This window comes from Podarcis muralis, chromosome 1, assembly GCF_964188315.1.
Source record: "Podarcis muralis chromosome 1, rPodMur119.hap1.1, whole genome shotgun sequence".
Classification (NCBI taxonomy): domain Eukaryota; kingdom Metazoa; phylum Chordata; class Lepidosauria; order Squamata; family Lacertidae; genus Podarcis; species Podarcis muralis.
The window spans coordinates 92,710,083-92,732,871 of NC_135655.1; the positions used below are offsets into that span (position 1 = coordinate 92,710,083).

The window sequence follows — 22,789 nt, forward strand, 5'->3', positions numbered from 1 at the left end:
AATTCAGATAAGCATAGTGTCTGCTTTGGCCCACATATGCAGAGATAGGTAAGATCCCCCCCAAACAATCTATACCTTATTCAAGCCACACAAAATAAAATAATAAGATAAAATGTAAGTATGCTCTCATAAAACCCTCCCACGAGTTCAAGTTGGGAACCTGAAATAGAAAACAGCTCACTGGCATGGAGAAACTTGTCTAGATAAAATTAATATTTCAAGTAGGTTTATTTTGAGCATATCTGTACAATAACTGGGACCTAACACAATGAAAATATTTAAAATGAACAGCTTTATGTAGGAGATTGCTTTAACATTCATTTCCTTCCTCATAACCAAGATATGCAGCATTCTATAGTATCAAGTAAAACATGGGTCATATTTCCTTATGACATTTCATCAGAAAACATCTTTCCCTGTTTAGAATGACTGGTAGGCTAGTGAATGCTAACATAGTGAGGAGTCTTGTCAGGCTAAATACAGTAATGCACCTATTGTTCGTGTGCTTGCCAAGAAGAATGGTGGCAGTGTTATTTTGTACAGTCGTACTTTGGAAGTCAAATGGAAACCATTCCGGAAGTCTGTTCGACTTCCAAAACATTCGGAAACCAAAACGCGGCTTCTGATTGGCTGCAGGAAGCTCCTGCAGCCAATCGGAAGCTGCGGAAGCCCCGTCAGACCTTCAGATTCCAAAGAACATTCACAATCAGGAACACTCGCTTCCGGGGTTGTGACATTCGGGAGCCGAAACGTCTGAGTACCAAGGCGTTCAGGATCCAAGGTACGACTGTATTTAGAAAAATTGTGGGTATTTAACTGGACACAACAGGTTTCTGTTGTGAGCCACCCTGTAATCTTCGGAGGAAGGGCGGTATACAGATTTAATTAATGATAGTAATAGTTGAAATGTAAATACAGTTTAACTCAACTGCATCTACTGATTTCTGTCCTGAGTCAGGGATGTGCTCTTATATTCTGTGTTTTGAAATAGTCTATGGCTTCCTACTGCTACTTTTGCTCTCTTTAAAAAACAAACAAACACCACCCTGACCCATTTTTGATGAAACACTCAATCTCATTCTAATAAACTTGAAATCTCAATGCATCCCCAAAGAACAAAACGTTCCTGAAACAGAGAGGCAGTTTTATGAAATTATTTGTTCCAGTGTGGGAAACATTATTCTACTGCAGAATCTAATCTAATTTCTCTAATCTGAGGCGAGAAGCAGTTAATACATTTTATGAATGCCTCAAGCATAGCATCAACACCCAATGGTCTTCTCATGATCAGCTACCCTCTTGCATCTTGGGGTTGCTAACATGACACACATGCATACACGTGTACATACACATGTACATTGTACCATGGGAAATTATTTGGAGAGGGAAGGATTATCCTTTTTCCTCCCACGCATGAGGATCCCTTTCCAAAAATGCCACTCCAATAGAAGGCTTTTCTTTCTGCAGACTGCAATTGCAAAGGAAGCTTAATGCCATTTTGGCTTGTAGGTGATATATAAATAGATAGCTCTTGTTTCTCCAGCTGCATTCTTCAGGAAGGTTGGTTGCTTTTCTCCCTGCCACAATGCTTGGTTGAGGCAGGGCAGCAAACATGCTTTTTGCCAAGCCTAATTTCAGGAGGAAGGGCGCGTGTGCTGCCCACAAAAGCTTCTCTGGTTGGCAAATGTGCCCAAGGATTTGGTGACCCCTGCTCAGAAAAATGTCCAGAAGCAGTTGAGATATCTACAATGGTAACAGCAGTGGTAGCAGACCTTGCTTCCTGCACATGAGATTGTTCTGTAACAGTAAAGTATGTTTTAGATGTGTTTACCTTTGCTAATCAACCAGAATTTGTCTAACTCATAGAGGAGAATAGACTACTTCTATTTTAACTGAGGAGCATTTCTTTAAACACAGTAATCAATACCAGTCACATCGGTTAGGGCTGTGGATTATAAGTTGCTACCATGTTCTCAGATATAACTAGAATCTCATATTAAAACTGTATTTTGCTTTCGCAAGATGCATAAAAGCAACTAATAGCTGCATGCAAAGGAGCTGGAAGGTAACACAGCCAAATGCTCTCTTAAGTTCTGGGCCAACATATTTACAAACTTGCAACTTTTACGGGGACCTTTAGATATTTCTCCATTTCATTACATTCTCAGATGGACAAATGCCTAGCAGAAGAAAAACCGTTTCTCAAACAGGACAATGTTCTATTTTTACGACACAAATTCATTGACATTGGTAAAAATGCCTATACACAAAGTTAGCCAAAAAGTTGATACAGTGCAATTGTTTTGCTTCAAGACAAACAATGAGAAAAATGTTCAAGTATATAAAAGCATCCTTACAAGATGCTCTTTAAGTTCTATTATTATTGCACAGATAAAAATTAGTCTTTACTCCATGTTCCATGGAGCCATTTCCTATTAGTTGAGCTATAGATCTATTTAGAGAATTCTCATTCATATTCAAATTGGACATATTTAAAGCATTTCTTAACCCTAATATTTTATTGCTATTTCCATGCCTTCCCTCCCCCGCCCCCGCTTATTTAAGGCTAATGTGTGTAATATAAATAGTATATTTATAGTAATGTACACATATTCACATCACTGGAGGAAATCCCCTCTCAAATGCTTCAGTCAGCTTTCTCATGCTTCAGGTAGGAAGTAGTTTACTGACTAGCTGTATTCACACCAACCCTCTTTGTAAAAATAAGGTTTATTTTAAGAAAAGAAATCTAGCAGGCACTATTAGAGCAGGGGTGGCCAACCTTTAGCTGTATTTGGACCCTTGACCATCCAAGTTATGGTCCAGCATCTGGTTAGCCACAGGTTAGCCACTCCCAATGTACTTTCTTCAAAGAGACTGCATTTCTTGTTAATGGAAGAGTTCCCCTGATTCCACTCAAGTTTCCGATCTCACTATGCTGATCAGCCTGCTACCACTGCACACTTTTTGAGAGGACTGGAAGATTTAGGTAAACATTTGCTTCTCCTAGTGCAGCACTGCTTTCAATGGATCAGAATGCTCAGCGGGACCAGGTGTGAACCCCTCCAGTCCCAAGGCAAAACCAATTTGTGCCAGTTGCAAGAAAGGAAAGTTATCAGAACTATGATCCCTGAGGGTTTTTCAGTCTCACGGGAACAGATTCTTCATCTACAAGTTGCTCACTGACTGACTTTTAGCAATTTCCTGGTGGCACAAGCAGCATACTTTAAAAAAAAAAAAAAGAAAGTTTACAAGTCTTCATGTACCCAACATAATTGAGCTCAGCAATTCTTTCACCCAAGAAGCAGAATAGGGCCCCTGATAATAGAAACCCACATTTTGGCCCCAAAGGTGTCAGTATGGAATCTGTAAGTATCACAGTTTGGTGTTGTTGTTTTTAAAAGCCCCCTCAAACTTAATTATGAATTCAGTGATTTCACTCTTCCTCTGGCCTACTCACCTAAGTGTGTGGAAACCCCCCCCCCCCCCAAGGACTGGCTGTATACCAGCATTTGAAGAAGGCCAATGCAGTGAAATGAACATTCATGAATGAGGGCTACACCTTTCTTCAAATTACCTTGTAAGAAACTGAACATGAGTAACCTAACCCAAAACAAATTTACTTAGGAATGTTCAATCCTAAACATGCTTGCTAGGATGCAAATCTTCCTAGCAAGTATGCTTAGGACTGAAGGCTTAAGTCCATTGAAATTACAGCATAATACTTTAGTTTAGTGGTTGGTCTTCAACAAGTTAAGGGGAGATTAAATGTTTTCATTATTTAGAATATCAAAAGTGCATGATGTGCAGCTATTGAAAAGTTCCTCCATATTCTAAGCAGCAGATACTTCAGAGAATACAGTGGTACCTCAGGTTACATACGCTTCAGGTTACAGACTCTGCTAACCCAGAAATAGTGTTTCAGGTTAAGAACTTTGCTTCAGGATAAGAACAGAAATTGTGCTCCGGCGGCGCAGCAGCAGCAGGAGGCCCCATTAGCTAAAGTGGTGCTTCAGGTTAAGAACAGTTTCAGGTTAAGAACGGACCTCCGGAACAAATTAAGTACTTAACCCGAGGTACCACTGTATCTTCAAATCACCAGAGTGTACAAAGCAAATAACAGTTCTGGAAGCATCCTAAAGCTGTACCAAAAGGCTAACTCTTTGGATACATCTGCAAGAATCCATAAAGCCACACTAGGCTCAAGTTATTAGCAAAGATGATGACTTATTTTCATGGCTTTTAAATTAAAGGAAACTCTGAGGTATATCTCTAAGGATGCAAAAAATTCTGCTACCAGTCTCAGAGAATTCTGCCTATCAGGAGTGTTCCAGACCAGTGGCAACATAACACTACTGGCGATTTTGTTCCCCACAATTTGTTACCAACGTAAAAACAAAACTGTAATACTGGCACTTATTGAGATGACGCTGTAAACTTCGCCTCTCTCGGGATGGAGGCTGTTTCTCCAGCACCTTCTGCCTGTGATCAGCCGGCCTTCTTGCCACAAGGCAGGTAGAGATGTGTTTGCTCTTCTGGATAGCTGCCTTTGAGAAGAACTCAAATGGAGTGTACTCTAGACGTAGTCTATGGGGTAACCTGGGAGCCCAGTTTAACTCCATGCACAAAGAAGAAATCCAGCCAGTAGCGGAAGCAAGTTCGCCATCAATAGCCATAGGGTTACTACCAGGCTAGGGGAACAGGAACACAAATCTAAAATAAATGTTAAAATGGTATTAGCATAGTTTAAGTAATTCTGCAGATGCTGTTCAAAATAGTCCTTGACAAACAGGAATAGAGGCAGATGCTCTTTGAGTCTCTAAACTTTAATTCATCATTTTTCCAAACTAAAGAAAAAGAAGGAGGGGGAAAGAGTTTTCCAAAGCCTAATTGTCTGTTTTGGTCCTGCTCTCCTCCTCTAAAACCACTGTAGTGTAAAAAAGTGAACTAGTTCTCCTGTTTGCTAGGAATATAATTCTGAAAATGCTACAAAGAACATCACAGCAAAACAAAACAAGAACTCTCTGTTTCATTTAATGACTTTTGAAGGGTTGCTTACCAATAGATGTGAGTCTTGTTAAATTAGCAACTGGAGGAGGATCCTGCTCAGGTGGGCAGAAATCGCAGAAGTCTGAACACGCTGGGCAAATTAGGTTCCCAATATGTACCCATCCATTCATCTGAATATTCACGGTTAGGATTTGACCTGAGCGACTGCACAAATATGACTCATCCTTGACCCAAACAGTCAGCCCACGGGGAGAACAAGAAACCTAAGAAATAAAGTTGGACTAGCTAGATTATTGCTAGCATTTGTTTAATTTTTAAACCAAGTCTTTTAAGAGACATGTTGCTTGTAGTTGAGCTGTCAAAAGGAAAAGCTAGAACAATTTGTGTGTACCTTCACTTGTTTGCATGCAGATTTGGAAGATGACAGATTGTTGGTCAGGCCGTGTAAGAGGGCACCTGCTCACTTTAGAGACTTATACTGTTGTCATAAAACTAATGGGCATGAGGTAGGGAGATGTTTTGACTTCCACATGACTATCTGGTCTAATACAATTAGATACAAATATAGAAACATGTGATGACTAGTTAAGAGCAATAATGATTTCTAAACAACACAACTTTACAAAATTCAACCTTAAATTAAGAGCTCCTGCAGTTACCTGGTAACAGCCACTGCCCCAGTCAGGGTAACTGAGTTTCTTTCTGCATTGTTCCATAACAAAAGCTGACTTCTGAATGAGACACACAGAATTTGGTCCATATTTCTCTGCACCATAGTTTTTGAAAGGATCTAAAAAACCAGGAAAGCACTGTTAACACATACTGTGGACTGCTAACCAGCTTCAGACTGTGATTTCAGATCCTAGTTTCTGAGCCTGAAACAAACCTGGGTAGACTCAGATACAGATGCAACATGACAACCGTGGGTTATGCTAAAGAAGCTATGGGTTTCCCTTACATTGGAACCCAAAATTTCTGAAAGATATTAAAGGGGGAAAAAAACACAAAACCAACTGACCTGGTTGATTTTCGAGTATTCTACAGTCTGAACTTCGCTGAAATTCACCACTTAAGTGCCAGCTAAATTCCTGACTGAATGGACAGAAGTCAGCAATTTCAACAGACCCACCATAATAAGGCAAATCTTCTGATGGTACCCCATAAAGACGGTCAAAATACTGCAAAAGATAAAGTGACAGAGGCAGCTATGGAGGTAGAAGCAGCACAGTCATATCATCCTCATCACCATCACCTGGTAGTAATAGCAAACTTTTACAACAACGGCAGAAACCCACATTCCATACATTGTATTCATATTAAAGAGAACCAAAGCACAAAGCTATAGTTGCTACTGCCATTAATAATTTTTATTTTAGGACCAACAGTATTGCTAGGTACTGCACATACAAGTCTGTTAAGCACAACAAATGCATTCTCTTTTGACTGTGTGTTGTCTGAACCCTAAACTACGGTTAATCTTAACTATGGTGAGTGGAAAGAAGCCAGCTGCTTAAACTATGATTTAAAGTTGACTTATTTCAACAAACTACAGTTTGTAAGTGATCCGACAACAAATCAAGCTGAATCTAAAATGGAAGCAAAAGCTTCCAAATTCTTCCTTGTGGTTGCACTGGAAGAGGAGGAGGAAGTGCCCAGCCCCTCTGCTTGTTCTCATGTCTGAATGAAACTGGTGGTTCATAGAATTCACATAGAGTCACACCCTTTATACCTGATATTCCTGAGGCAGCTGTTGTGGGAATTTCTGTAAATTGCACACTGCCACTGCTCTTTGGTCCTGTCTACAGGTTAGCTGCAATGGATTAGACCGCAGAGTGTCACAATATGGATCCACCAATTCTTTCCTGTGAATAAAGTTGAAAACCTCAATAAGGGAACTGTTAAAAATTTTTCATACAACACTTAACAAAAAAACCAGTACTAACCAGACAAACATTAATAGGCTATTGCAATGCCAGTGGCATCACATACCATGCAATCTAAAGAAACGTATTCTTACCTTCTCCTCTTGTGATCAATCCAAAACTTACAGCTTTTCATCACAAAGTCACAGCCTTTATCTTTGCCCCAATCAAGCTTTTCTGCCATGTTGTAATTGGCTTTATACCAGCTGTAAACATATGTTGAAACAGAAATGCTATTATTACACTTCTGAGCAGTCAGCAAAAAGTTATTTCAAAGCTCTTGCATGTGTTAATCAAGCTACCCGATATGAACCATTTCCTAATGCAGGTAGGGAAACTGAAAGAAAAGGCAGATGCATTTCCACAAACAGGCACACGTATTGTCGCCTCCAAGATTGCTGCTCCTCTTTTGGCTTAAGAAGCGAAGCCAAAAAATGGAATTGCTCTTCTCCTTCAATGAGGTAATTCAAATCTGACTAGTTATTGCCAGCCCCATCCCCCATTATCCACCTTCAACTGGAGGGAAATGCTCGAGAATTACAATTAGTTCAGGAGTATCCTTAATTTGAGGGATGCGGGTGGCGCTGTGGGTTAAACCGCAGAATCTAGGGCTTGCCGATCAGAAGGTCGGCGGTTTGAATCCCTGCGATGGGGTGAGCTCCCATTGCTCGGTCCCTGCTCCTGCAAACCAAGCAGTTCGAAAGCACAAAGTGCAAGTAGATAAATAGGTACTGCTCCGGCGGGAAGGTAAACTGCGTTTCAGTGCGCTGCTCTGGTTCGCCAGAAGCGGCTTAGTCATGCTGGTCACATGACCCAGAAGCTGTACGCCGGCTCTCTCAGCCAGTAAAGCGAGATGAGCGCCGCAACCCCAGGGTAGTCTGCGACTGGACCTAAAGGTCAGGGGTCCTTTACCTTTTATCCTTAATTTGACTATACAATTTCACATTGCACTAGTAGATAAATGGAAAATGAACGGAGAAATTTTGATTTTAATTTCATGTCAGCAACAATATAAACAAAATGATTTGCATAGAAATGTTGCATTGTTTCCAAAGCCTAAAATTCAAACACCTCCAACTACATAAGTTTCTTAACTATGTATTTAAGATCTGTCCAAACAAGGCATATTTATGAGAAAACCAAAACCAACTATACATCCTTACCCAGTGTCTTCCATTAATGCCAAAGTGATGCGGGAGAAGACCCTGTTCTGAGTGTGCGATCCAGTCATAGCTTCATTCTGAAAGTAACCACCCAAGAAACCAGTAAGCTTCATGAACAGGAACTCATTCCTCGTTTTGGGGTTGGGGAGAAGAAAGAATGTGTACCTTTGGGCATAAACACTTATTACATAGGCCCATTAATTGTTTCTAACATTTTCTTGGTTATTTCATTTAGGATCCCTCCCCATGAAACGGTCTGAAGTGATTTACATGTATGTGCTATCCCTGGGCCAATTCAGGTAAAGTCTGGGATAGTCTTCATCTCCACTTAGGAGGCTTGATGGTAGAGGATTCAATAGGTGTTTAAAGCCAGTGAAGAAGGCACCTCCTGGGTTTATAATGGTGTGCTTTCCAAAGGGTAGGCACTACCACACTAGACATCTAATTCCCACACTGTATGGGACAGGCTTCCTGATGAGCTGATATCTGCAGGAGGCCCTCTCATCACTGTAAAAGTCTATAAGCTGACTACAGAATGAGGAGTTGCATGTAGTCAAACACTAGGGGACTGCCCTAAATTGCTCCTCTGGTACTGCTCATTTAAAACAAATAGTAAGAAATGGCAGAGTGGAAAGGTAAAGACAAATGAAGACAAAGGTAATAATTATAATATATATTCTTTATATATTCAATATATATTCTTTATAATGCATGGTATTCTTTCACAAAGCAAGCTGTACTGCTCCTCTTTTAAAAAACTGCTTTATATAATCCCATTTTATCTAGATTGCAGTGACTGTCCAATTAACAAGTTCTAAGGGAAAGATTAAATAAAAATCTGATGATGGGGGAGGGAATCTTTCCAGTGATAAATCCTACTTTTAAACTTTCATCAATCTGTCGTCCTGGAGACAAAGTATCCAATATCACAAAAACCTGCATTTCAGTTTATGATCACCTCACAAAAAACCCAATAGCTACTGTATTATAATTAGCTGTACTGACCTCCAACAATCTCTTTTCCCAATGATTGAGCTCTGTACCCATGCCACCTTGATTTTCAAGTTCCATCCCCTCTAGAAATTGACATCCAAAGTGTTTTCGGGCCTCCTCCTTCAAAAAGATGCACCAGAAGACCGCTGTCAAAATAATTAGCAATACCCTTCCTTGAGAATCAAAACTAACCCCCACCCCCACACATATTAAGTTCCTAGGAGGGGCTTCCTTCATCTTGCACAGATTTCCAATGAAAAGGGTCCCCCAATTCTTCTTCCTATATGTGTTGAAATGTAAGGCTGCTATCACAATGCGGTTCACATGACTGGCAAGAGGCAGCCATGCTGGACAGCAGAACAGGCAGGCAAGCAAGCAGTGTGGGTGGCAGGTGCCCCAGGCAAGATGTTTGGGAAGAGAGGCGCTTCATAGAGTGATTTGCCCAGCAGCTCCCTGAAGTGCTTCCCCTGTTAAATACAGCTGCAGCAAGTGTTAATGGAGGGAGGAGGCACTTTAGAGAGTGGTTTTGGGCAAAAAAAAGCCCCTCCTTTAAAGCTTGGGGTGAGGGGAAGGGCAAGATGTAAAGGGAGGAGGGGTTACATATACATGAAGAAGGGAGGATTGTCAAAGGGGTTGGTGGGCAGGCGAGGTTAGTGAATGGAGCGAGCCGGAGATGGAAGCTGCTAGTAAGAAATACTATTTAAAGTTCATGAAGCCGAGAATAATAATAATAATAATAAAGTTTAAAAATTAATTCACCTATGTGAAAAACATAACATGTTCTGATCTCATAAAACCCATAATTTAAAGTCTTCAGAATGATTCGGTTATTTGAATCACTTGGAGGATAAAAAGCATATCTAACAGGTAGCTATGCAAGCCACAATGTGAACAGGCTTTTGCCCAACTTCCTTCCGCTTTAGTAGGCTGAAGGAATACAAGCAGCAACCCAGTCTGCTGAAGTTTTGTGTCTGTGCTGTGGCTTCATGCCACTCAGGTTCTATGGCGGCATGATGGCAGCTTCCATGCACAGCTTGAGATCTTTCCTTTAGCTCTCTCATTTCTTTGAACTGATATCTTTGGCACACCTGCGATATCCGGAATCAACCCCACTCCCATGTCTGTGGGTGGCCTTGTTCTGGTGCTCTAGTAGTTGGAAAAGGGCCAGCCACTTTACTATTACAAGGATTGATCATTTTTCTAATGAGAATTATTCCTTTTGACATGCATTATTTTACCAGTAAGCAGCTTGCCAGGGATACTGGGAGTAAGCTATTCCTATAATTCTTAAAGTGCTAGATAAACCTCCTAAAGAAGGCAAGGTAGATGTCCTTATCTGAGGAAGTTAGTTAGATTTATTCTGATAAAAAGTGAAAATGATACTTACAACTACTTTAGGAGTTATCAGAAGGAATACATTGTGAAGCAGTTTCTTATTGCCCCGTACATCCCATAACCGCACAGCGCTATTTACTACTTTATTGCTCCATTGATATACACCAAGGCTGTAAGGAAGGCAGACTGAATTAACTTGACTGGCAAGCAGGATCAATTCTAAATATGATCAACAGGCTGACATCAGCAAATGTTAAATGCATTTCAAAAAAATAAAAATTAAACATGATAACTGTGAAGCTCATGACAGGTGGCTATGAAAGAGGACATGGAAGAAAATTCAGCCAAGGAAACAAACCAACTGAGTCACAAGGTATTAAAATGTTGACAAAAGAATTATTTCGCAACTATGTCACATCACTTCCTTCAACAAAACTACATAGATTCATAAAGTCCAACATAGATTTCAATATATACCTTTCATTAAAGGGTGGCAATCCATTTTGAGATGGGGCAGTCAAAGGATTTCCATCATCATCACGATAAAATGCAAACAGCCCAGCAGAAAAACCCTTTAAGGGAATGCAAAGTCATTTATATTATTTATCATCAACATAAGAAAGCATATTTTGCCTAGAAGTTAACAAACCTCAAAGCAACAAAAAAAGTTGTCTGAAAATAAAATAAACATACAGTGTAGGCTAAGTTCACATCTATGTCTTTTAGAAGAGAAACAAAAACAAATAATTTTTTGCATGGTGAAACACAAAGATGTTGCTAATATTTTAAATGAATGCAACAAATAACATATCTTACCAGTGCATGAATGATTTCATGTTTCACAGTAGACAGCATGCCAGCAAATTCTTGTGCTTGGGTTGAAATCATATTCGGACAAAGATTAGCATACCCTGCAATTGGTCTGGGAAATAATGAAAAATATATTTCTATAGAATAAAAACTTCACCGTCTTAGGAACATGCTAAGCTTAATAAATGAATACAAACAATGTGCACTCAACAACAACTAAAAATCTAAATTTAGAATGCTAAAGCGCGTAAGCAATTGTAGTTTCACCATTTACACAACGGGCAGCAAAGTGAAACATATTTTCACTCAACCCGCATCTGACCACAAATTAAACAGATTTTGATAATGGTATTGCTAGTAAAATCTCGTAACAAACAAAGAGATGTTGGATTTCTCTGCAAACAATAGAGATGAAGAGTGCAACATCTACTTTAGTAGGCGATTCTTCTAATTTCATGATTCAGGCTACAAACACAGGCATCTACTGCTCAAAAAAGGAACTTAGAATAGACAATTCTAGTTCCATTAAGAATTAGTCATTAATTTGAGCAGCGCAGTTCATCTAGTAAACTGGTCAGTTAAAGCCACCTTTGGAAGTCATTACACCAGTACACTTATAAATGAAAGTTAATTTGGAGGGGGGAAATGTTACCTGTCCATATCAGCTTCTAGTTGACAGTATGCTGCATATGCAATAATATTTTCTTGGCCACACCTTTCAGTGGTCAGAGCACTAACATATAACACAAAGTCAGCATCTCGAACCCCTTCTTGGTCTCTTACACCAACAGGTCCACAATCCAGCATTTCATTACACGCCCTGCATTGCTAAGACAATAAATTTAGAGGAAATTAGTTTCAAACAGACATAATTTAACAACTGTCTTCAGTCTAACAGAAGAAATTTGGTAACCAACTGCTCAGAGTTGAGGCACTGAAATCAATGGCCATGACTAATTTATAGAATCATAGAATTGTACATTTTGAAGGGACCACAAGAGTGATCTAATCCAACCCCCTGCAAGGCAGGATTATTTTGCCCAACAGGGGGCTCAAACCCACAACTCTAAGATTAAGAGTCTCATGCTCTACCAACTGAGCTAGCCAGCCATTTAATAGGCCTGCTCTGAGCATGACTTAGATACAACTCATCCTCCTTTCTATTTTTCTTTATCTGACGGAAGAAAGATATTAAGACAATGATTTGCCACACTTATGATTTATTTTGTAATACTGCTCACAGCCAATATCCAAAGGGTATAGTTGCACCTGGTTATTTTTTAAAATAGCTTTTGAAAGCTATACCCTCCCGGAATCCACAAATGCTTTTTAAGAGCCCAAAGTTCAGAAAATGGCAAGATGTGTTAGGACCAAATGATACTGAAATTGAGAATGACATTAATGAATGCATAATCATTTCTTTCAGCTTTTCTTTTGGAAAGCTCTCATGCCTACTACACTGTCTTCCAATCCAGACACATCCTTCAGATTGTGAAAGTGAGGTGTGGTGTGGTGTGGTGTGGTGTGTGTGTGTGTGTGTGTGTGTGTGTGTGTGTAGCACATAGCTGTCAACGTTTCCCTTTTTAAAAGGGAAATTCCCTTATTCCGAATAGGATTCCTTGCAAGAAAAGGGAAAAGTTGACAGCTATAGTGTAGCATCTGAAGATGCTGTAGTACATTATATTGTGACACCTTATTATCATTGCCCATATGTAGACTGTACAAAGCACATCATCTGCTATGGTCTACATGCACTGTGGTTAGCCTTAATATCTGGTGCCAGAGAATTTACACTGGGCGAGGTATATGATCACTCTTGATCTGTTCAAGGTTTTTAAAAATGCAGCTTTCATCCGGTTTATCCAGCTGTTTTGTTAACTCAAGGAAAACTAAGGAAGTAAACACTGAAAAGTGTAATACAGGGACTGCCCAAAACTTATTTTATTTAATGAAATTGAAAAAAACCATTCAGGTCCATTTAAAAACAAGACATTAAAACTGAAAACAATTTTAAAAAGTAGCCAAGGTCCATCAACATAATATACTTTTGAGTGTTACTGAACCCCACAATTTCTCTGCACTCAAGCTGAAAATTCAATCCTCTCACCAATCTGTTGAATTCAGCTCCTAGTCCTCTCATCCCTGTTGATTCGTAACATTATTTGCTCTTCTTAACTTCACTTCGCTTGATGCCACTGATTGATTTGCCTTGATACCACAGTTAAGTACCAAAGGAAATGGAATCTTCTCATTGTGATACTATAGCGGGATTTAAGATTATACCCTTGCAAGTGACGACTGGCACAGTTGACTCACAACTTCTGTTCAGAAATTTGCTACTTATAAGAGCTGCTATGCTTTTTCCGGCCAGGGATGTTAACTGTGGATACATAGTGCAACCATTCTCATGTGCTAAGAATTAAGATATTTTTATTTGTCCAGGAATTTGGATCATGAAGTGTTATTTGTGCTACAGAGCTTTATTGCTGCTCTCCATTGAATTTCATTTGTTCGGTTTAGGATTGGTTTTATTATGATTATAGTATTATATAATTGTAAGCTGTTGTTGTAAGCTGCCCTGTGCTCCATTTTGGACAAAGGTTAGGGTGTAGATCAATCAGATGAAATAAAATAAAAGCAAATCTTGCTCAAAGGAACATGTCCCAGTTGTTCCTTTAAAGTCCTGCCCTTACCTGCCCCTCATGTATGATATCAGGTGCAGGGCAGGTAGGCATGGCTTATTGAAAATGAAGGATGCCTGGAAGGCCATCTTCGAACCATGAACTGGAAGTTCCCCACACCTGGGCCGCTGAGGACTGAATTACCTGCAGGTGTTCCTCAGGAACTGTGACTGGACCACACTTTGTATATTCTGCACAGGCTTTTCGGCAGTATCGGTGAGGGTCATCTTTCTTCCTTAAATATTCATTTGTAACACACTGTCTTAAAACAAATCAGAATTACAGATTTAGTTATCAATGAAATGGATGCATAGAATAAACCCACATAACAGAGAAGCTAGGTATACCAATGTAACCAAGTTAATTTACTTATCGGAATGGAATTACTCTTAGTGGGGTTTTTTAGGTGGGTGGGGGGAAGCAATACTGATCTACAGGCAGATTATAATCTTAAATAAAGATTTATGTTGACACTTATTATTAAACAACACTAAACCATGTACATACCTGCTTAATAGGATGGTACCAGTAGGTTTCCGTACTTGGAATGTCTTCTCTAAATAGGAAATAGCTTGCGGGAAAAGCTTATTCTAAATGTACAGAAAAGAAAAGTCTCTTTACACCAAAAAGAGAGAGAGATGAAACTAGATTCTAAAGAATGAAGTTCCAAGTCTCACTTTTCACAGCTTTGAACTGAATGAGATAAGCATAAAGAGATGCTGATTTTATTGTATTATCAGACAATACCCATGTATCCTGAACTTTAACAAAATCTGCAGCAAGGTGACACAAATTAAGATTTGTAGCATACTTCAGAACTTGGTTCACACACGAACCCTGGCTAGTGCTAACACCACACTTATCATTTCTGTAGTTCTTAATGCTGCTTTTGGTTAAAGTTGCTAAGGTAAGGAAGAGTGGAAATTGCACCAGAGAGGGAGGAGGAGGGGAAAAGTCAGTTTGCTCCTGATCACATAGCTGTGGTTAGGAGAACACACAATGTGAGGTCTGCACAAATATCAAAAGCAGTTTCAGATATGGAGAAGGAAAGCTGTTTAGAAAAGTTAGAATACCACTTACAGTCACGGATCATGCAGACCAGTGGACTGGCGCAATTAAACTAGAACTCCTTTCAGCAATAGGCATGACTGACATACATGCAAGAAGGAAGAGTCACATACCTTTATAAGGTGCTTTTTTTCAGGTGGCAATCTATGAAGAAAGAAAACAATAAGGTGAGGGAATTGTTTCTTTTCTATTTGTATGAAATACTATCATCAACCAATCCCTTTCCACCTATAAAACCAGTTACTCCAGACTCAGTCCTGCAACACAAATCTGTCCCCCTTAGCTACGTATTCCCTATTGCCTTGTTTGGTGAGGAAAGTAGAAGGGGGACAGGTTTTCCTAGCTACCAGCTAATTCTCCAGTACAGGTAAGATGTCCTCAGGTTGGACATGAGCTCTCCCTAGTGCTTGAATGCAGGAACTAAAAACTGAAGGCATCTCCACATGTGTGGAGAAATACCTCTCAGGTAGGACCAACAGCCCCTTCCCACTCAGAATAAGAATTTTAGAAGGCTGCCATTATACTTACTCCTCAATACTTTTGTCATATACTGTCTTAATTCTTAGTTGTTCATCCACATTTCTCTTTATAACACGATTTTCCTTAAGATAAACTTTATAGATAACCTAAATAGAGAATAAATAGATTTGACTCAACAAATAACATGTATAACTTTTCAAAAAATATAAGAAACAGATGCATCTATCAGATTTATTTACTAGTTTCCTTTGCACACACCCCTTTACTATAAAGTTCCAGGGTTATAACAATAAAAAATAGTAATAGAAATGACACGGCTGCAATTATTTTGCTTGATGCTGGGAAAGCATTTCACAAAATATATTGCTGGGTTCTTTTTGTTGCTTTGGAAAAGTTTGGGTTCCCACAAGAGCTTATGAAATAGATTATTTCATTTGATTAAGAGAGAGGAACAAGTCAAAGCTGCCCTCTTTTTTTGATATTCAGTTTGTGTCTAGAACTGGTATTTGTGCAATTAAGCAGAAAAGACAAATTCAGGGCTTTGTACACGGACAAGTAGAATTTAAAAATGGCTACATATACAGATTATGTTTGGTTTTTTTAAATTAGGTCTGAATAATCTATATAAGAATTAATAAAAATTATTAATTGTGGTGAAATTTCTGGCTAGTTGTTAATCAGTCAAAACCCAAAAAAATGCCAGTAGGCACTATAAATCTATGTAGTTTATGTGCTAATTGGTAATTTTGTTCATGCCACGGTTGTAACATATTAAAGCTCAACCCCTGCCTATGAGGGGGAGGATGTGGCTTGCTCCCCTCCCCACTTTGGGGGGGGTGTATGTGTCCCTGGGGCGGTGTGCTGCTTGTCACTGTTGCATACTGCTGTGCCCCTGTAGCCATTTTTCCTTGGCATATGTGGCTGCCAGCTGCAAGTGTGGGGTTGTAATCACTGTTTGGGAGTGCCAGTGTGTGCCTTTCTGTTTGTTTACAGTTTCATGCTGGGGCATGCTTTTGGTGCATATGTGTTGATGACTGGTCATGAACAAGTAGAGCAGGTTGTGTATGCCTGGTGGAAGGTGGCAGGTTTGGCTGGTGCTGGCAGGGTTATTATAGATGCCGTGGGTGTCTGTGTCACCTGGCATGTAGGCCACAGCCTCTCTGGTGGTGGGGGGCAGTTGGATGAAGAAGTTTTTACACCACCAGCAGATCACTGGTGGCCACAAAACATGGCAGAGTCTGGAAGTTGTTTCGGATTATTATTATTTTTACAAACTTTACTGAAAACTTTTAGAACTGTTACCAAACAACCTGTTGTCTTCCAGGACAAATCATGTACAGATGTTAAGTCTTGTATGGAGCCATCTACATGGCATCAAAGCAGACTTTAAAAATATTTTCCTTTACAGATTAAGCTCACATCCACAGGCTATACGTCTATCTAAAACAGAGCTTTCCAAACTTTTCATGTTGGTGACACACTTTTTAGACATGCACCATTTCGTGAAACAGTAATTCAGTTTTGCATCATTTCGTGAAACAGTAATACAGTTTTACTAGCAAACCAGAGGTTAAACTAACCCCTTTCTAGCCCCAAGAGGAGCATGGGGAGTGTACCTACACTGCAGCCGACACACTGACGTGTGGTGACACACAGGCTGCTGTGATTGAGACGGAAAAGAGATTCCCGTACAGTACTGTTAATAAACAATATAAATTCAGACCATATGGAGTCAAATCCATTTTTTTTTGTTATTCCTCTTATCACCCTCCAATGATGAGCTGAGCATTACATAAGTGCTATATTCCACACATATTGCGTCCAAGTTTCTATGGTGGGAGGGAGTCACCCCCCCCCATTGGAAGCAACTATTTGTCTTGTTGCTAGGAGTCTTACAGCTTAAACTTCTCTGTTAGGCCATAATCCTATGTACGCTTAATTAGGAGCCAAGTCCAATTGAATACACTAAAATAAAATCACATAAACAGGATAAGATTTTCTATTAAATCCATTACCACTGAAAATATCAAGCATTTTTACAAACCAAGTTTTCTGTTAGAGAAAAGTAATGACCATGGGATCTTAATGGGTGGGTTATAATACGATAATAATAATATTATTTCCATTTTTAACTTGTGCTATGGGGTGGTTTTTTATGGAGTGTTTTTTTTTTAAGTGCATCATTAGTTTAGACGTCAAGAGAATCATTTGTGCCATAAATGGTGGCAATAGTACTGAGAAGAATTAAAGAACAGAGCATAGCGGCTTCCTTCAGAAAGAAAACTAAGCCTAGCTTCTAATCTCAGTATTTTGTCAATTGGATCACCTTGGCTTTCTACAATAAAGCAGCAGAATAGCCTGAGTCGCCCAAAACAACGGGAAAAGGACGTACCTACCCCGCGAGGTAAATACCAAAACTGTAGAGCCATTTCCCTGCCTTTAGTCTAACATAATGACAAAAAATATCGGAGCGGCACGGCTTAAAGCTATTTTCCCATAGCGTTTCGCGGTCCTCCTTAGGAAAAAATAAGTTGCTGGGATGCGTGGAAGAGACAACCGGCACCAACCAACAGGTTACTGCTTTGCTGCAAACCGCGACACGCATCGGCATTCCCAAACGAAGGAACCCAAGGAAGTGGAGGAGCGGAGAGTTTTAAATCAGATTTCTGAAACCGGTCCCACCATCCTCACTTGCATTCAAAGCAGGAACTTTTACGAGCACAAATGCGAAAAACAGGCAAAACAGGCGGCCGACAACGCTGCAAACGCGGCAACCGGCGGAAAGATGCGCGGAAGCCAAAGGCAATCATTGGCATCCGCAGGTCGAGGCGGAGATCCCGTGTCGCCCTCTTAGCCCCCCCCCCCCCGCTTCCAAAGACCCGCCTCACCTCCCTGGCGCTGGGGATGCGGTGGTGACACACAGGGGCAGAAGCAGCAGAAGCTGGGCCGCAGCCAAGCAGAAGCAGCACCGCGAGGGCGGCGGGGAAAGCGGAGAACGGCCGGGGAGAAGCTTGCAGAGCCCGCCGCCTCTTCGCTCCGGCCGCCATCTTGACAGCGGCCTTCGCTACCGCCGCCTCTCCACGGGCAAGGTCGGTTCCCCCTTCCCCGCGAGCCAGTAAGAGAGCGCGGAGCTGAGAGGAGCGCGGTCCTATTGGTCGCACCTCTTTACGGGGCGGGGCGACGGCATCAAGAGAGAAAAGGAGAAAGGGCCGGGGGGGGGGCGTCCGTGACGTGACGCCCAGTACTGCAAGCCCAGCCAATTAAGAAGGAGGAGGGGGGGAAACCCTGCCGCCGCAGCTTGATTGGATGTCACTCCAAAGGGTAGGACGTAAACTGGCTGGGAGGTGGAATGAGGCATAAATATTCGCAGGGGTTTGGAAAAATTAGGTGAAAGCACAGCTAGAGATGTGAGGCGCGTCTGGGGCGCCCCGTGGTTTCTGGGACGGGGAATTTGAATTTAACGAGGCGATAAAGTAGTCAGTGCCTCATCTCTCAAATTCGAACTGAGGAGGGGGGCGGGAAGAGTAAAACTCATTCGTCACCCTGAACGTCAATTACAGGATTGCTTTTATTTTTATTTTTATAATTTCAAAAATAGGCTTATAACTGGATTTCCATGACACAAGCATTTAATTATAACTAAGCACAATTAAAATAGGCAATAAAGTAACCCCATTATGAAAATGCAGTAGTTAAAGCAGGAGATTTGGGTGCATGCAGGTGTAAACAGGTGTACCTTCAATACTCTTGTATTCTAGTTAGCAGTGTGTCCCATAAGAGCGGTGTCATCAGGAATAAAGGGGGTGGAAGCTGCCATATTTGGGAGGAGGTTTTGCTTGTGAATTGATTCTTCTGAGTCTGTAAAGTGTTAAGGTCACAGATCTGAGATATATTTGGACCTCTAGGCAGGAGTTTTCATTCATCATCTTTCTTTGTCTTTCTTTAGTTATGGTTCTACATTTTGAAGTTTTGAAGCTCACTGGGGACCCAGAGGTTTTCAACCTTTTTGAGTCCATGGCTCCCTTGACCGACAACATTCTTTCTGCGGCACCCCTGTGGGGCTCAGGAGCCCAGTTACGTCACCCTTGCAGACCTGGCAGCCTCTCACTCTTTTTCATACACCCTTCCTTGTGGAGTCTTCCCTCAGCCTCATCTCTTCTCCTTGTGAATCCTCTGGGCAGCCGCTGCTGCTGCCCCTGGTCTCTGAGTTTCCTCCCCTTGCCCCAAAGAGAGGTGCCTCTTCACACTGCCTCACAGAGGCCTGGGAAGAAGATGCCCTCAGTCTTTGTAGTCCAACAGAGACAGGCCAAAGGTGAATGTGAGGCCAGCACTTTACCATGAGAGGCAGCAGTGGCTGCTACTAGGCCAGTATGGCAGAAAGGCTCCCCTTCAGCACCGGGCACTCAGCTCCCAGGCAGGCACTGCACTCGGCAAGCACAAGAAAAACCAATGCAGCACCTGCCTGCCTGCCTGGACTCCCACATGACTGTCCATTCCCAATTAGCAAGGGCCGGCAGACTAGCTGGCTGGGCTTACTTGCCCTCTTGCTTGCTTATTCCGAGGCCGCCTCAGCTCCTGACAACCAGCACCCCCTGGCCCAGCCCCAGAGCGCCTGCGGAGCTTGTAGCCATGACTGCTGCAACAGACAGCTGTGCACACCTTTGGGAGGCAGAGACGCGAGAGGGCATCAGAACAGGGAGGGAAGGAAAGAGGGACAGAGGCCAGTGTTGCCCACAGCACCCCTGACCATCATTCAAGACACCCCAGGGTGCCACGGCACACTGGTTGAAAACCACTGTCTTAAGCTGTTGAACCTCAGTAAACTGATGAACTTTTCTGCCTGTGCGTGTGTTTAGTTGGACACAGCACTGGATTTTCTTTGCCTACTGCACATGCTACCAGCATGAGTTTGACCAAACTGCAGGAGGCAGTGGAAGACAGGAGTGCCTGGCGTGCTGTGGTCCATGGGGTCACGAAGAGTCGGACACGACTTCACGACTAAACAACAACAAACAACAACAACTGCACATGTTTGGGTACTCTGCTGCTTGGTTTTCCATGCCCATGAGCTAGAGGTGATTGGATTTTGCACCAGCCCTGACCCAAGGCACCTTTAAACCATGCTGGCCTAGATGGAGAGGATGAACAAATGGACTCCAGCCAAGAAGGATGAGGGAATCCCCTGAAGGCAGCTTATCCAAGATCCTCCCAGGACTTTCCTCTCAATTGGCCTAAACTGGAGTATTGTTTGCTGCTTGAATGCCTGAAATATTTTTGCAACACACCCTCACCCCTGTCATTTATGTTGGGGTTGTGAAGGATGGTGTTTATGACTGGGAACCCTACTGTCATCACTATGCCTAGTGCCAGTTGTCATTGCTGGTTGGGGTTGATGGGAGCTGGCTCCCAACAGGATGTGGAGGGGCACATATTTCTCATCCCTGGGGGGCGGGGGGGGGGAGGAACATCCTCATTTCTGCCTCCCACCTCCCGATTCTGAGGTCCAATGACAATTTTGATGCTTTGGGTTCAAAATTGAAAATTTGGCAAGATTATTGCACTCATGCATTGAACAACTAGAACAGATTATTTCACCTGACCTTTCAGGCTGGAATCCTATATCTCCTTGACCCATTAATGACACAGCACAATATTTAGTAAAATAAATAAATAAATCGCTCTTAATAAATGCTTTTCTTTAAAAAAAAAAGGCACGACCACATGATAAATAAAAGCTCCATCAATTAGCCAAGGAATAGCCTTGGATCTGCTTCTAATTTTCCTCTTCTTCAGAAGGGCTCACAACAAACAGTACTCTGAAATCTCTGACGCCATCTGGGGCTTTCCAAACTGAATTATTTTCATTTCCTCATTCGGCTTTCCAGTGAGCTAACGCTTCGCGGAAATAAAACAGCGGATGAGCATCCACTGAACAGTTAGTTCAAGGATGTCGATGAAGTTTGAATTGTCCCCGTATCTTTTCCCAGAGGAATAATCTGATCCTAGAGATACACTTACACGGGAGCAAGTCCCATTGCATTCCGTGGGACTTACTTCTAAGTAGACATGATTGGCAAATATCACTGAGTGCTTTTTAGAAATGGATGATTCTCGGTTTCGCTCCGCCCCGTTGTAGTCCCCCCCCCCCGGTTATTCTGTTAATAAGGACTAGTCAGATAAAAAGACAGGATGTTCGAACGTTTAGGTAAGGAAGATAAGACGGTAAGGTAGATTAATCTCCAAAATAAAAGGTGCCGAAGCTGCTCAAGACTCCTAGAAAAAGGAGCGTCCCCCTTGTAGACCCTTTACGACGTTATTTAGTATGTGCGCTCTGCACACGTTCAGATGCCCCCCATCCCTTAAGATAACGCGAAACTTTTCAGAAGTCAGCCGGGACGCGAGAAACAGCTTCTAAGGCTGAGCTGGCTGTGCTCAGAGCAAAATGGGAAGGCTTGAAACGGAAAGGAGGGGTTATAGTGGGAACGAAAATCGAAAGTAAAACGAGTCTGCTGCTCTCTCTTTTTGCATTTGAGCAAGAAACTACTTCTAAGCTCAGCCATTTCCCAAGATGGCTGAGAGGGAGGAGGTCTACATTTTCCCAGTCTTGGTGGAAGCGAATTGGGGCTGCAAGATTTCCAAAAGTCTGAAGAATAAGCTTTTGCTCTACTTCCAGAGTTCGAAGAGATCAGGAGGAGGAGAGTGCAAGATCCATGTGGAAGCCGGCAAGGAGGAGCGGGTAGTGGTCTGTTTCGCAGAGGAAAAAGGTGGGTTGGGGGGAGCTTGTTTGGTTCCCGACTTGTTGACAATATATGGGAGGAACTCAATATATTTATTGGGGAAAGGAAATGAATCAATCCCCATGGTGGGACGGTGCTTTGTGGGTGTAGAAATCCGTCTGATAGGGTGCTGCGTAGTATGCGTCTACTCAGAAGTAAGCCTCAGTGAAAGTGTTTTCTGTAACAAATAAAATGCATGGCGTTCTTTTACTTTGACGTGTCCGCTGCCTGCGCCCGCTGATTGAGGATGGTTCACCTTAAAAGGAGTTTTGATGACTCACCGCGAAAGATGAATATTCTTCGACTTTGTTTTAGTTAATACTGTATACAAGTCGCCAAGTTTTAGAAGGAACCCTTCCAGTTGCAGAAATGGTGGCCTTGCAGCGGAAACGGAGAGAATAGCAGCAACCCCAGCACAGTTGTTTGTTTTTTTAAAGTATGAGAAAGAAAAACCAGGAGGCAAACAGATACCAGTACATGGTAAAGTAAGCTTATACATGCTTACGGGGGAGTAATTTCCATTGTTCTTAATGGGGCTTCTGCATAGACAT

General features: G+C 41.7%; 2 protein-coding genes across 3 annotated transcripts in view; one reads left to right on the forward strand and one right to left on the reverse strand.

Annotated features, from left to right (window-relative positions):
* Positions 1–3,236: 3,236 nt before the first annotated feature.
* LMLN (leishmanolysin like peptidase) lies at positions 3,237–18,553 on the reverse strand. Of its 2 annotated transcripts, none has more exons than XM_028743951.2 (17): positions 18,351–18,553; positions 15,511–15,608; positions 15,096–15,126; positions 14,422–14,504; positions 14,059–14,176; positions 11,886–12,061; positions 11,240–11,345; positions 10,901–10,995; positions 10,476–10,593; positions 9,101–9,208; positions 8,096–8,172; positions 7,028–7,138; positions 6,740–6,872; positions 6,029–6,188; positions 5,670–5,800; positions 5,060–5,273; positions 3,237–4,713 (listed from the first exon to the last, which is right to left on the reverse strand). In XM_028743951.2, the coding sequence occupies exons 1-17, from the start codon at positions 18,507–18,509 to the stop codon at positions 4,613–4,615; spliced, it is 2,019 nt and encodes a 672-aa protein (XP_028599784.2). In that variant the 5' UTR covers positions 18,510–18,553; the 3' UTR covers positions 3,237–4,612. The 2 variants fall into 2 exon arrangements, with proteins under 2 accessions (XP_028599784.2, XP_028599793.2); XM_028743960.2 differs by lacking the exon at positions 18,351–18,553 and adding an exon at positions 17,859–18,213.
* A 3,232-nt stretch (positions 18,554–21,785) lies between these two features.
* PARP14 (poly(ADP-ribose) polymerase family member 14) overlaps positions 21,786–22,789 on the forward strand; it is a 50,360-nt gene continuing 49,356 nt past the window's right edge. The window contains exon 1 of the mRNA XM_077923472.1: positions 21,786–22,226. Within this exon, the coding sequence (XP_077779598.1) occupies positions 22,031–22,226 (196 nt within the window). The 5' untranslated portion in view covers positions 21,786–22,030. The remainder of the gene's footprint in view (positions 22,227–22,789) is intronic.

Excerpts from the sequence above, each read along its gene's own strand:
- LMLN (XM_028743951.2), bottom strand. The coding sequence starts at position 18,509 with ATGGCGGCCGGAGCGAAGAGGCGGCGGGCTCTGCAAGCTTCTCCCCGG. Across the intron at positions 12,062-14,058 it reads TTCCTGAGGAACACCTGCAG|CAATGCAGGGCGTGTAATGA; the intron begins GTAATTCAGTCC and ends TTATTGTCTTAG. Across the intron at positions 7,139-8,095 it reads GCATTAATGGAAGACACTGG|CTGGTATAAAGCCAATTACA; the intron begins GTAAGGATGTAT and ends ATATGTTTACAG.